Here is a 13,348-nt window from a genome sequence, read left to right as displayed (position 1 = left end):
GGTAAGACCCTTTGGTCCATTTATATGATTTTTCAATTGTTTGCCCTTCTCCCTTTTGATGATGCCTACAGTAGGGCTCATTAAGGTCTTTGGAGCTGTTTTCTTCTGAGTCAAAAGGCACCAGACTAATGTGCTGTGCTCATTCCTGTGATGTTTCCTAATCTGCCTCACCTGGGCTGTTTCTAATCTAGTTTATCTCTTTTATGTTATTCCTAGGTCTCTTCTGCCTTCTGTGTTCTTTTCTACCTGCAATGATTGACCTAGAGCAGTAACTCTCAACCTTTTTGATTTCAGAACCACTTTACATTCTTAAAAATTATTGAAGGTTCCCACCCCCACAAACTTTTGTTTATATGGGTTTCATTTATTGCAATTTATTATATTAAAATAGTGCCTTAGCATTATTATGAAAATAATTTTGAACCCATTGACCTTCGAAAAGTGTCTCAGAGACCCTGAGGAATCTCAGATCACATTTTGAAAACTGTTAATTTACAACAAAACAGAAGTTTGTGAGAGGAAGTCAGAAAACCAACTGAGTGTTGTACGAACAATGAAGCCAAATAAAATGGTGGTTCTATACACCTCTCATATAGAGTGAAGTTCATTGGTTCTCTCCATTTATTTTTATCTTTGTTTATGGTCAGATGGTTTCCTTTTCTTTGTTTTATTTTAAAAAGTATTGTTTTGTTTATTTTTCTTTTCTTTTTTTGTTTTTGCTTTATTTTTAAAGTGTTTTTGTCTATTTTATTTTATTTTTAAAATTAGGACCTGCATAGTTCTGAGACTGCAGCAAATGGCAGCTTTTTATTTGTTTTATTTACAATGATAAAGATTGTGACAAGTAAGACACTGGACACCTCTAAATGCATAAAGTTATTTATTTAAGTATACATTTAATTTTGAAAAATATAAATGCTAAAATATCTCATCTTCTTCATCTCTTGATTCCATAAAAGTCACAAATAGAAAGCTTCATAAAACTGTAAAATACTATGTTATAGGAATTTCATGTTTTATATTGGAAAAAAATTATCATTAGTATATTGAAATGTTTTCTGCTCTTTTTTTCAATTTGTTCCAGCACGTTGATCTACTTCATTTAAAATAAAAAGAAGCATCATTTCTCCAAAGCTAATAAAGACTTTTAAGAGAATAAAAATAAGAGTATCTGAAAGTGCGTATCGATTCCAAAGTCATGTGTATGGAGATGCATTAGCCAAGAAAATGGCTAGAAAGGTGAAAAAAAGTGGCAAGGATTCATTCACCCTTTTCACATTGTAGGTCTGGGACAAAGTTATTTCTGGCTCTGAAAGTTTGACTGGATGACTTTAGCCCTGAGTTTGCATCTCTTTGCAATATTTGCCAAGGAAGTAAGTATCAGAAGCTTGCATTTTGATATGCTCCCATAGAGCACAAAGTAACGAGCTGAGAAATAAACCATATCCCAAATTTCTGGTCCAAGTGTATTTGGACTGGTTAGCATATATTGCATAAGTTGTTCCCCCCCCTCCCCCAAAGTCAAGGCTGAAACAAAGTACAATGAATTTCTAGATCTGAAAAATCCCAAGGTTCTCCTGATAGTTGAATGCCATAGAAGAGACCACTGGGTGGTTCCAAACCTGGAGCCACCAGGTTTTCTATTCTTGCTGTCTTGAGCTAATGCCAAAAAATATGTTATAATGCAAGAAAAATCCCAGGCTCCAGCAACAAAGGAATTGAGTTGCGCGAAGAGAAACCCAGAAATCTTTGTCCCATCCCCAAACAATGCCAACCTCAGCATAAGAGAGCAATTATTTATCTTTTATAAACATAGAATTCAGCAGTCAATACATTTCAAGTACTTAAACATGGTTCAAACTCCCTGGAAGACTAGGTTTTTCTGGATATTGATCACAAGCTAACTGCCAATAAAATACTTATTTTCTAAGTGTTGGTGTATTGTATGGACATAAGCATGTATATATGCATGTTGTACTCACATATATAAACATGTATGCTCTTTAATATCCAATGCATTGAAGTCAGGCTGTTGGGTTTCCTTCCTCTTTCCTCAACCTCCAAGAAAATATTTTTCATTTCTTTCTTCACAAATAAAATAGTATGAGTGTTCACCCACCATTCCCCTCCCCCAGTTGCTTAAAATGAGAAAGGAGTGGGGCAAGACAAACAGAATACCAGGATTTAGAATATTCTTTTTGATGAATCTGATTTTCAGGCAATGAATTTTGATAAGAAATTGGTACAAAGCCAGATGTGTCAGGTGTGACTGCCTTTCTCTCTACAACATGATGATGCATCCATCACAAAAGGCCTTGGCTTATCTACATTTATCTCACTAATAAACACTTTTAATTCATTCACTGTCTGGTATTTGCTTCTAGCAACCTGAATCTTCTAGTGCTCACTTATTTACTTCCCATGGTGCTAGATATTGGGAGAATAATTGGGTTTCATCATGTAAGTTCACTAAGGCTTTTCTAACCAATAACACGACAGCCAAGCAATTTGCTACATTTACTAAAATAATTTAGTAAAAGTGCAAAACAGTCCAGCAGCTCTCTGTGTATAGAAATAGCCTCCTTCACATAAAATGACCCTTTCTTTGAAAATAATGACTTTGAAATTTCTTTTAAGGGGTATCAAGATGATGAAAGGGTTGGATCTTAAATCATTTCCCTAGGAAATGAAAATGGAGTATTCTCTTTTAATATCATCTATGCCAACTTTCTTCTTAATAAAAATCAGCTTTAGTCTCTAATTATAGGCAGATAGTACAAACAGTCATTGCCATTAAAGATGCAGAAGTGACATGTAAATCGATTTCAATGGCTGGAATTTCATGTATATATGCCAATGGTGTCTTTCCATGATTTTGGAATTCTCTGAAAGAATGAAAGATGGCAGACAAGATTGGAGGCTCCAGGAGAGCAGGGACCAAACCTTCTCTAAACTTTGTGTTTCTCCCAGGACCTAACCTAGAGTTTCGGTCATGCCAAGGTACTTTGTTAAATTAAACTGATGGTCAAAGAAGGCCACATTCTTATCATCCAGATTGCTTATAAAGCAAGGATCATTAATACATCAAGTTACTTATGGATGATTTATTTTAAATATTCAAACGAATGTTTCCTTCAATGAGACAGGGGAGATAGCATTCTCACATGTTCAGGGTAAGGAACCTAGATAAATATATTTAATTAGTGGTTGTAAAGGTAGTGATCATTTTAAATGTGCAGTCAAAATTCAACATGTGAGGTCTCAGCACCGTTAAAAGGTACTTTCTCCATTAATTCTTAAAAATGAAATCATTAGAGGCCATAACTAAATCCATATTTTACACTGGATTCCCCTGTTAAAGCTATTTGGTAGTAGTAAGGTAGCAATATTTCAGGGTGAGAGCTGTTCTGAATGTGGTCTTTTCACAAGCTGTATTTTTCAAAAGATATTTCCGTGGGACATACTTTCTAGTCAGGTTTATGGTATTGGAAAGGGAACCACAATGCAACAGGTCATCACAGAACTAAAGCCAGTGGTTTCCTTCTGGTCCCAGTCCTCCCCTCCCTGTTTATTACAGTGTGTATGCATCACAAATGTGGTTATATGACTCTTAGATTGTAGACATTTAAAATGTTATGTCTAATACACATTCACAATATATAATGCAACCTATTAAAATGATATGCTTAAAATGTCATGCTAAATTTGGTGTCTAGATGCCCAATTTCAATTATGCTGTGTTAATTTAGAAACATATATACAAAACCCAATTTTAAAAAGATCCCAATCACAAATGATATTCCTCTTTCTCCTTGAAAAAAGTCCCAAACAGTGTATATGTACAGTGTATATACTTGCAGATCAGCTCACATGGGCATGGTAACCAGTCTATTCCTGCAGACTTTTCATGGGCCTTTTGAAATATCCTGTCCATAATGGTGACAGGTAACTGGGAAATAAAGTACATCTGGCCACATTGGCCAGAGAGAGTCCACTCCCTCCAACTCTTGAATAGTTTGGTTGATTCTGAGTCAGATCATGTTTTGTGGAAACTGACATGTGAGACCCAGCAACTCTCTCATTCACTTGCCCACATTCTTTCTCTTTCTATCTTTGCATGCAGGTTTGGCTACATGCGGCATACATCCATGAACATACATAAAAACACAAGGGTTTTTATGTGAAAGGATTCTTCAAAAATACTGCATAGGATATCAACATGAGAATACAATCACATCTGTGAACTATTACAAGTCAGTACACATTATTAATTGCCATTACGTTTACTATATTCTAACACCACAAAGTAGTTAACTGCCCCCATCTCTCACCTCCTTCATAGAACATTTTAAAAAAGGAAAGAAAAGAAAGAATAAAGAGATGAAAAGAAAAACCAATGCTTTAGAAACAGGGCGCTTATTATCAAATGCAGCCCCATGACTTGTCCTGGAGATTGTGTGCGTCTGTGTGTGTTAATGTGTACAAAAATCACATTATTTACAATACATTTTTTTACAGAAAGCCTGGCAGCTACAGATAAGAGGTAGAACTACTCAAAACTATGTTTCCTGCTGCAGGAAAAAATTCATTTTCTTTACAGTAATTAAAAAAAAAGTTTAAAAAATTGACAAAAAATAAGTTGCAGGTTAGGCCCCCATAATTTAAACAACAAAATCTAGGAAGAAAAATATTCTTCAAAAGACTCAACAGATAAGCCCATTAGAGGTTTAAAAAAAAAAAAGGTTGCATAGGAAATGGGACTTCCAGAACGTGCTACAGTAATGGCCAGAGTATCTCTGTGCAGGGAGTGAAATTAGTACCTTTAGCTCACCTTCTTTTCAGACTACTAGGGAAGAGTTGAAAAGCCTGGGCTAGTTAGGGTAGCAGCATTGTTTTAGATGTGGGAATCTATGTCATCTGAAGTTCAGTGAGGCTTGGTTCCACTAATCAGAACAACAAGCAAGCCAACATAACTCCCCTAGTCAGTCATCTTGATACTTTAGTAAAAAGTTGTTATAAAATCCTTTTTAAAAAGAACAACATATTTGCAGCCCCTGCAAAAGGGAAAAGAGTGGTGGTGGTGGTGGTGGTGGTGGTGTGGTGTGTGTGTGTGCATGCGTGTGTGTGTGCGTGCACGCTCGTGCATGTGTGTGTGTATGTGTTTGTGTGAATTAGGAAAGGGAAAAAACTACCAAAAATATAATAGAGAATAGGAAAATTCTTCCAGGAAAATTCATCTTCTAAAGGTGCGCTCTTGTCTCAGTTTTCCCTACACAGGATAAAAGCAGAGGGCACTGGGATATTTGGCTAGTCACAAAAAAAAAAAAAAACAACCAAAAACAAACTGAAGAAAATATCATCCTCCACACCAAACAATTCAGTGTTAAGAGACAAACAGGTTACAACGTAGTTTCTGTTCCCTTGCTCCTCCAGAAATAACCGTCGTCTTCAGGTTCAAGTTCTATTAGAATTTGAGGCACAGCTTTGACTGGAGTCCTAGGAGGGCTAAACGGAAAAAAAAACACAAGAGACAAGGAGCTGTAAGTGACCCATCACCTTCTTTACATGTGAATTGATTGCTCAAGAGAAGACTATCTGCTGTCTCCAATTTCATATCTTTTCCCACTTTTGAATCCCTTTGGAGTAATTATGACTTTCTTGGAGCTGACGCTTGACTAGATGGCAGTGAGCTCAGGGGGAATGCTGAAGAAAAGTTAAATGTTCTCACTGCTACAGAGACGAAAGGGAAGAACGAGTAGAAATACAGCTGCCACTGGCACCTCCTAGCAGAGATTTTTACCTTGTGATCTAGAAAGTTGCGAAGTGTCCTAAGCTTTGTTAAGTCAAGTCAACAGGTATTTATTAAAAACTCACCACATGCCAGGCACTGTGATAAGCACTGGGATTACAAAGACAAGTAGTTTCAAAGAATTTACACTCTAATGGGGGAAGATTATATACAAGAGCAATCTGAAAGAGGAGAGGGGGAGGTGAAGTCAATGGAGTGTCATCCACCATTGAGTAGAGAATTTGTTATCATGATACTCCAACCCATAGCTTGTTTTTGACTATGTTCTTTAAATCAATGAATGACAACCCTGATACCACAAGATTGAATGCTGACGCAGGAATCTGAGGTCATGGAACTGGGAGATCCAATTACTTTTAAGAGGCATGTTCAGAATCATTATTATCACCAGCAGAAGCTGGGCACACACTGGTTCTTGGACAACTTATTATCTGAAGAAGAATTAGAACAAGAAGTTCTGCCCAATAACCTGTGCTCTTACCACATTTCTGGGGGCAGACATCCCATGGCACTGCCAAAGTGGGGAAAAAAAAACAAAATTAAAAAAAATCATACTGCTTTTTACCTTGGTATCCCAAGCGACTCAAGGAAAGGAATTTTATCAGCATGATGTGTGGCGTTCAAGGAATGTTGGTGATTTTTCTCCTGGAAAGATTAAACACAAATCACAAGTAACAGGTCTTTGGAGGAAAGCATATTATTTTACTGAAAATGAAAATGTTGGCCGCAGAATAAATCTGAAATCTGACTTCCCACCCTCAAAAGTTGACAGTGATTCATTTTAGTCTCTCACCAATGCCTTCTTCACAAATGGAAAAGTAATGAAGATGAATTTGTGAAATTCCAACTCCCATTTGGTTGTCTTAATGTAATCTAAATAGTAGGATTTGAAAAGACAACCATTGACCTTATTACCCTAAAGGGCATAGCCTCTGTAAGGGTTTTGGAGTGTGGGTACTGGATCAGTTGTGAGGCCAAATGGCAGTAGAAGAAATGTAATGGACAAGGAAGAAACATTTCATGTTAATTCCCTAGCCATTCCTTTGAGAGAATCTTTTGTTCACCCTCTCCTTTAATATACTGTTTCATTGATTTTTATCAGACAATAAATGAAATATGGACAGATAATAAATTCATTAACAGCCAGGATCTAATTTTTGTTTGGCCTCAGCACCCCACAGAAGTGACAGACTTACTAAATGAGAGACAAGACTGCTAAAAATAAGATCCTTTAAGATTCAGGTTGGGACTTTCAATTAAATAAGAAAATTCAATCAAAACTCACACAGATAATCCTTAGGAAAATTTAGCCTCTGAATGGGAGCTTATAAAGTGTGGTATCTTTCAGACTTGATGCTACATTATTGAACAATAACTTTCGATCTTACTGAATTAGAAAAGCATCAATGTCACAAACATAATACAAATGATCATCCTCTTTTCCAAATAAAACATGAGAAGGTATTCAAGGACCTCTGTTGACATTAAGGAATAAATTCACCACCACAGAAAAATGTAAGTAAAGAGAAAAGCTGCAAGGAAGAATTTGATAAAAGATAGGAAAATATGTTCAGATGGCTATCAGGGCATATGCTGAGATTTCCTTTCTTTCAAAACAACCTATTGCTTCTGTTATACATGTCAGGTTACATGCTATGAATTATTAAACCCTAGCCACCAACCCTTGACATCAGCAGGAGGGAATGCCCCAGGTTGGAAGTGATGAACAATCATGACCAGGCAGTGAGTATTCCATCTATGGAAAAGATTCTTAATCTTTTTGGTGCCATGGACTACTTTGGGAGTCTGTTGAATCCCATGGACCCCTTCTCAGAATACTGTTTTTAAATGCATAAAATAAAATTTTGGGGATTCCAGAAGAAAGACATATTAAAATTAATATTTTCCCCTCATTCAAATTCATAGACACCAAGTTAGAAACCCTTGATCTAGGATATTTTCTAGAAGCAGCAGTCAGAAAAGAAAGGTCAAAGGTGATGATTAACCCATTCCCATCTAGGATCCCTCTTAATAAAAAGGTACAGAGAAGTTCTTTAAAAAAAGTGATTGTTTCCAGTAAAAGAATTTTTTAAATCAACAAACATTTGTAACTTTGATTAAAATTCACTAAGGAAGTATACAAAAGTTTCATGATTCCCAATTTAATTGGTGACTCAAAATAATCAATGCTTTCCAGTTTGTTCATTAGTGATGAAGAGACCCACGACATAGAACTTAAGAGGCAACTGGGCAACTGATTGGACCTAAGGAAAACAAACAGTAACAGTGATGAGGCAGCATAAGCAACTACTCTAATGGTAAATGGTAGAAAGAGAAGTCACTTCGGTACCATGGTTAACGACAAATAGAACCCGGGCTTTAGAGAGTCTAAGAGACCATAAGCAAGCAAAAACAAGTTTTTAGTCACTGGGAAAAGCTGTGAAGAAGACAACAAGGGAAGAGGAAAAAAAACAAGGTCTTCATGGTTGTAAATATTCTTTTTTAAAATTGATAAAATAAAGCAAAAAATAAAGGATAGTTGCTTTGGATTTACTGTGTCCCCCCCCCCCATGGTAGCACAAGTCAGTGTCAAGCAGGCATGAACTAAGAGGTTAGTTCTACTCACTGTCAGCAGGTTTGCTGTCACTTAGGAAAGGCTGTTGTTCCATGATGTCCATTGGAATTTTAATACTTGGAACTTTTTCGGAGTAAGGGCAGTCAGACTGTGGATGAAATGTGGGAGAAGTCTTAGAATGTTCTAAGGACATTGTCCCCCCCTTGGGTTCCATCTGCTGTTTACATAGAGATGCTAAGAAAAGAAATAATTTTTCTCCTTTCTTTTCTGCATAATATGTTTTCTCCATCCCTTCAGGCAGAGGAGCCAAAACAAAATCATTTTTGAAACTTTGTCCTCATTAACCCACATTATACACACACACACACAGACACACACACAAATACAGGTTTATTAGGATTTTTGTAGAACTGTGTATTTGTGTGTTTATATATAAGTATAGGTATGTATATATATATATATATATGCCCCACAAATACCCAATTGATTCATTTGTCACCTAAACTATATTGGAGTTTTAAATAAAGTAGATTCCCCCCAGTTAACCAGTCCATAGCATTGCATCAGGCTCTGTTACTCAAATAAATAAATAAAAATGCCTTCTTAGAAAATTTCACCACAATGTGGAGGGCATGAGTAGCCACTGAAGATCAAAATGTGCCAATCCTTGATCTCAGCAGGCTTATACAATATACACAGAGATGCATATAATCAGAAATTATAAACAGAGAGCCATAACTGGGGAGGACAATTGGATTTTCACACAAAATGTCCTAAGAAAATTTGAGGAGAGCAGATAGATCACTTTTTGCTCAGAAGATCTTGGAAGGTCCAAAAAGAAGTGGTTCTTGACCTGAGACTTGAGGGAAAATTATAACACTGAAAGACAGTGATAAAGAAGTAATATAGAGCTAGCTAGCAGGTACAGTGACAACATTGTTGAACTTGGAGGTAGGAAGGCCTGAGTTCAAATCCCACTTTGGATACTTTCTAGCTGTATATTCTTCACTTCTCTCAATCTCATTTTCCTTATCTCTAAAATGGACACAATAATAGCATCTATTTCACAGGGTGAGGATCAAAGGAAATATACGTGTATAGTGCTTTGCCAACCTTTTAGAGCTACATAAATGTTAGGCCATATTAGAACATCAAATGCACAAAGGACACTAGCCAAGGGAAATGTAGGGGGCTGGAAGACCACAAGTGAATTCAGTGCACTGCTCATAGTCCAGTTTGTGTGGAGTGTACCTTGCATAAAAGGGAGTAATGTGAAAAAGTACTGAAAAGATTAGAGACAACCTTTCCCAATTGTGGCATGTCTGCCAGAAACTCATGTCAGCACACAAGCAACAGAATGTACAGAGAGCTACCCACTGGCCACATTCAGACAATCCCCTTTAAAAGTGGCAATGTTGACAGAGGACAGAGGGGTAGAACATAACGTGTTTACTTTAGGCTGAGAGCATCCCAACGGTCAGGCTCTAAATGGTCTCAGACTAAATATGTTGAACTCTTAAAAAAAGAAAGGAAAGAATCATGAAATTTTAAAGCTGAAAGAACCCTAGTCTGATCTAAGATGTTTTACAAATCTTTTATCTCTAAGACCTCTGACAAATTTGGAGGGCTGAATATTTGCGTTCAAAATATGGAAATTTTGTGATGAAAGAAACACTTTCACCATGAATGTTCCATCTTGATGTGCATTTCTTATAGAACAGCAGCACTGGAAAGGGTCTCAGCAGGACATTGGGTCCATTTTCTCACCTCTAAGAAGAATTGACCTTAAGCTGCTGCAAAATGATCTGTATCCTAAGTATTTTCTCTGTTTTCAGGAAAAGAGATTCAACAGCCTTCCTTCTTAGCATGTGTCTAGTTTCATATTCCTGAACTCAGAAATTCCTTTATCTGGTCATAACCTTCTACCCTTTCTTCTTTCCCTGGTCTTATGACCTCTAATCCTCTTCTTTATCCTTATCATGGTCCCCAAGTCCTCCTCCCTTCAGTTCTTTCCCAGGTTATCACCCCTGTGATGTTTAGGCTTTCTTCCCTTCCTATATTGACCCCTTGGTTCCAGTTCCTCTCTATCCTTTTCTCTATTCTCCGGGTCCTTGCCCTCTTACACTATGAATTATCCCACCCTGACAAGATAGTCTTGAATTACTCCCACCATCCACTGTCTTCATTTCTATTTTTGTGCTGCTAAAGAAAACCACAAAACCATGCTGACTCCATCCATTACCAAATTATGTGAACATAATTTCAACTGGGGCCTCACTGCTTCAAGACAAACCATTTACTCTTTAATTGATTCACTATACCACTCACCACGGCAGTTCATCTAAGCCTTTTCATCCCTCCTTAAATCTCCCATGGTTTCTCCTTCCCTCACCCTCTTAGCTGAAAACTTGACCTCATATTTCACTGAAAAAATCAAGGCCACTCACCAAGAGCCCCTCCTTCTCCATTCCTCCTCATTTTATATCATTTCCATGTTTTTTTCCCTCACTATCTCCTCTTTTACCCCAGTCTCACATGAAGAGGTGGACCTCCTTGCCAAGACCAAGCCTACTACATGCACATGGGATCTTATTCCATCCCGTCTTCTCCAGAAGATTTCCTCCTCTATTATCTCCTTTTTCTCAATACTTTTCAATCTCTCCCTGTCTACTGGCTACTTCCCTGTTGCCTACAAACATACCCATGTCTCCCACAGCCTCAAAAAAATCTGCCCCCTGATTTCTCACTCCCTGAAAGTAATCATCCCATAGCTTTCTTCCTTCTGCTTAAATTCTATGGGAAGAGTGTCTTCCTTTCCTCTCACTTTCTTCTTACCTGTCTGCAGTCTGACTTCAGACACATTCATTCAACTGGAACTGTTCTGATCAAAGTTACCAGTGCTCTCCTAACTGCCCAATGGAATGGTCTTTTCTTAATCCTCATTCTTGACCTTTGTCATCATTGAACACTGTCTTCTAGAGACCCTTTTTTCACTGGATTTTCACAACACTGCTCTGTCCAGATTGGTCCCCTCCTTGTCTGACCTCACCTTCTTGCTCACCTTAACCAAATCCTCATAAAAGTCCTACCTTTTAGAGCAAATGTCCCCCAAGGCTCCCCCACCTTGGGTTCTCTTCTGTTTTCCCTATATACTACTTCATTTGGTCTCATTAGCTCTGATGAACTCAATTATCTTTCTTTTTTTTAATTTTTTTTTTTATTTTTAAGCAATCGGGGTTAAGTAACTTGCTCAAGGCTACACGGCCAATTATTTCTGGGTATGGTGCTGAGTGTCTGAGCCCGGGATTTGATCTCCAGGTCGTCCCAACACTGGAGCCCGTGCTCTTACTCGCTGAGCCACCTGACCGCCCCTTCAATTATCTTTCTATATAGACGAGACTCGGATATCCAGAATCTATAAATGCCTATTGTATTGGATTTTTCAAACTGGATTACTTATGGATGTCTACATTCATCTTGAATGTACTAAAGGAGCTATATTCCACCCAATCCTCCCATTTCCCCGTCTCCCCATTGTCAAGGGCACAACCATCATCTTAGCTATCCAGGCTTGCAATTTAGCTCTCACTCATACTCATCCCCATGAAGTCTGTTGCAAAATCCTATAGATTTTACCTTTGTAAAGGGAAGAAACTGGATTCTCATCTCACTCCACTCGGCATCTGCTATTCTGCCTGGTTTCAGTTCCATGGAACAAGTTGCCCTCACATTAGATACCCCTGGTACTCAGCCTCCCTACTCCACCCCATCCTCATTTGCCTACCTCTTTTTGTATGTTGTCTCCTTCTTTAGATTGTGAGCTCCTTGAGGGGAAACACTATCTTTCTTTTTATGAATTATATCCCTAGTGCTTAGTACAGTGCCTATCACATAGAAGGAAGATAATAAATCTTTATTGGATTAGATTTCACCTTTGTAAAATCTCTCATACGTGCTTCCTTCTTTCCTTTGATGCTGCTACCATTCTGTTGTAGGCCCTCATCACACCACACTTGGACTACCACAAGAGCTTGCTCCCTGCTCTCCCTGCCTCAAATCTCTCCCTACTCCAGTCTATTCTCTACTCAGCTGTCAGGGATCTTCCTAGGGCACAGGGCTGGGATGCTTCCACTCAATGAACTCCAAGAGCTCTCCTGCTCAGTTCTATCTCCTGATTGTTCCAGCTAAAATCCCACCTTCTTGGGGCACCTAGGTGGTGCAGTGGATAGAGCACTAGCCCTGAGGTTAGGAGGACTTGAGTTCAAATCTGGCCTCAGACACTTACTAGATGTGTGACCCCGGACAAGTCACTTAACCCAATCGCCTTAAAAAAGAATTCTATCTTCTCTGAGAAGGCTTTTTTCGTCCTTCTTAATGTGATCACCTTCCCTCTGAGACTGTGTTCCATTTACCAAGCAAGTATCTTGCAAATAGTTCTTTGGTCATTATTTCCCCCCATCAGGCTACGAGCTCCATGACAACAGACATTGTTTTTGCCTTTCCTTGCATCCCACGAGTTTAGTGCAGTGACTGGAACATAGTAAGTGCTTAATAAATGCTTCTTGACTTGACTTTATAGCCCACTGTGATGTAACTTAAATGGTCAGTTGTGTTTCCAGCATGACCCCTTTTAACCTCTGGCACCACACTCCTGAAGAATGTACATGGGACTGCTGCAACCAGAGATTTGTCATTAACCAGGTTTACATAAGGTCAGTCCTACCTCATCTTGCACTCATTGACAGCCCATTAGAGCTATATAAAGTCATTTCTTCCTGCTGAAATTTGATGATCTCTTTTGTAACAAATTCATATATATATATATATAGGAATTTTATTATATAATATAATATATATATAATGTAGAGAGACAGAGACCATGAGAATGAGAAACAGAGAGAGAAAGAGAGAGAGAGAGAGAGAGAGAAAGAGAGAGAGAGAGAGAGAGAGAGAGAGAGAGAGAG

General features: G+C 38.0%; 1 protein-coding gene across 5 annotated transcripts in view; it reads right to left on the bottom strand.

Moving 5' to 3' along the window:
• Positions 1–863: 863 nt before the first annotated feature.
• SLC4A4 (solute carrier family 4 member 4) overlaps positions 864–13,348 on the bottom strand; it is a 419,170-nt gene continuing 406,685 nt past the window's right edge. For 4 of the 5 annotated variants that reach the window (XM_069091658.1, XM_069091663.1, XM_069091650.1 and 1 more), the window contains 3 exons: positions 8,436–8,532; positions 6,375–6,454; positions 864–5,505 (listed from right to left, as the gene is read on the bottom strand). In XM_069091658.1, coding sequence (XP_068947759.1) covers positions 6,411–6,454; positions 8,436–8,532 — 141 coding nt within the window. In that variant the 3' untranslated portion in view covers positions 864–5,505; positions 6,375–6,410. The remainder of the gene's footprint in view (positions 5,506–6,374; positions 6,455–8,435; positions 8,533–13,348) is intronic. The other variant, XM_069091665.1, reaches the window with a different exon arrangement.

Source organism: Petaurus breviceps, unplaced genomic scaffold, assembly GCF_028583685.1.
Source record: "Petaurus breviceps papuanus isolate PSGF00001 unplaced genomic scaffold, PetGlider_PUasm1.0 126, whole genome shotgun sequence".
NCBI lineage: Eukaryota > Metazoa > Chordata > Mammalia > Diprotodontia > Petauridae > Petaurus > Petaurus breviceps.
This window is presented reverse-complemented; position numbering and strand designations above follow the sequence as displayed.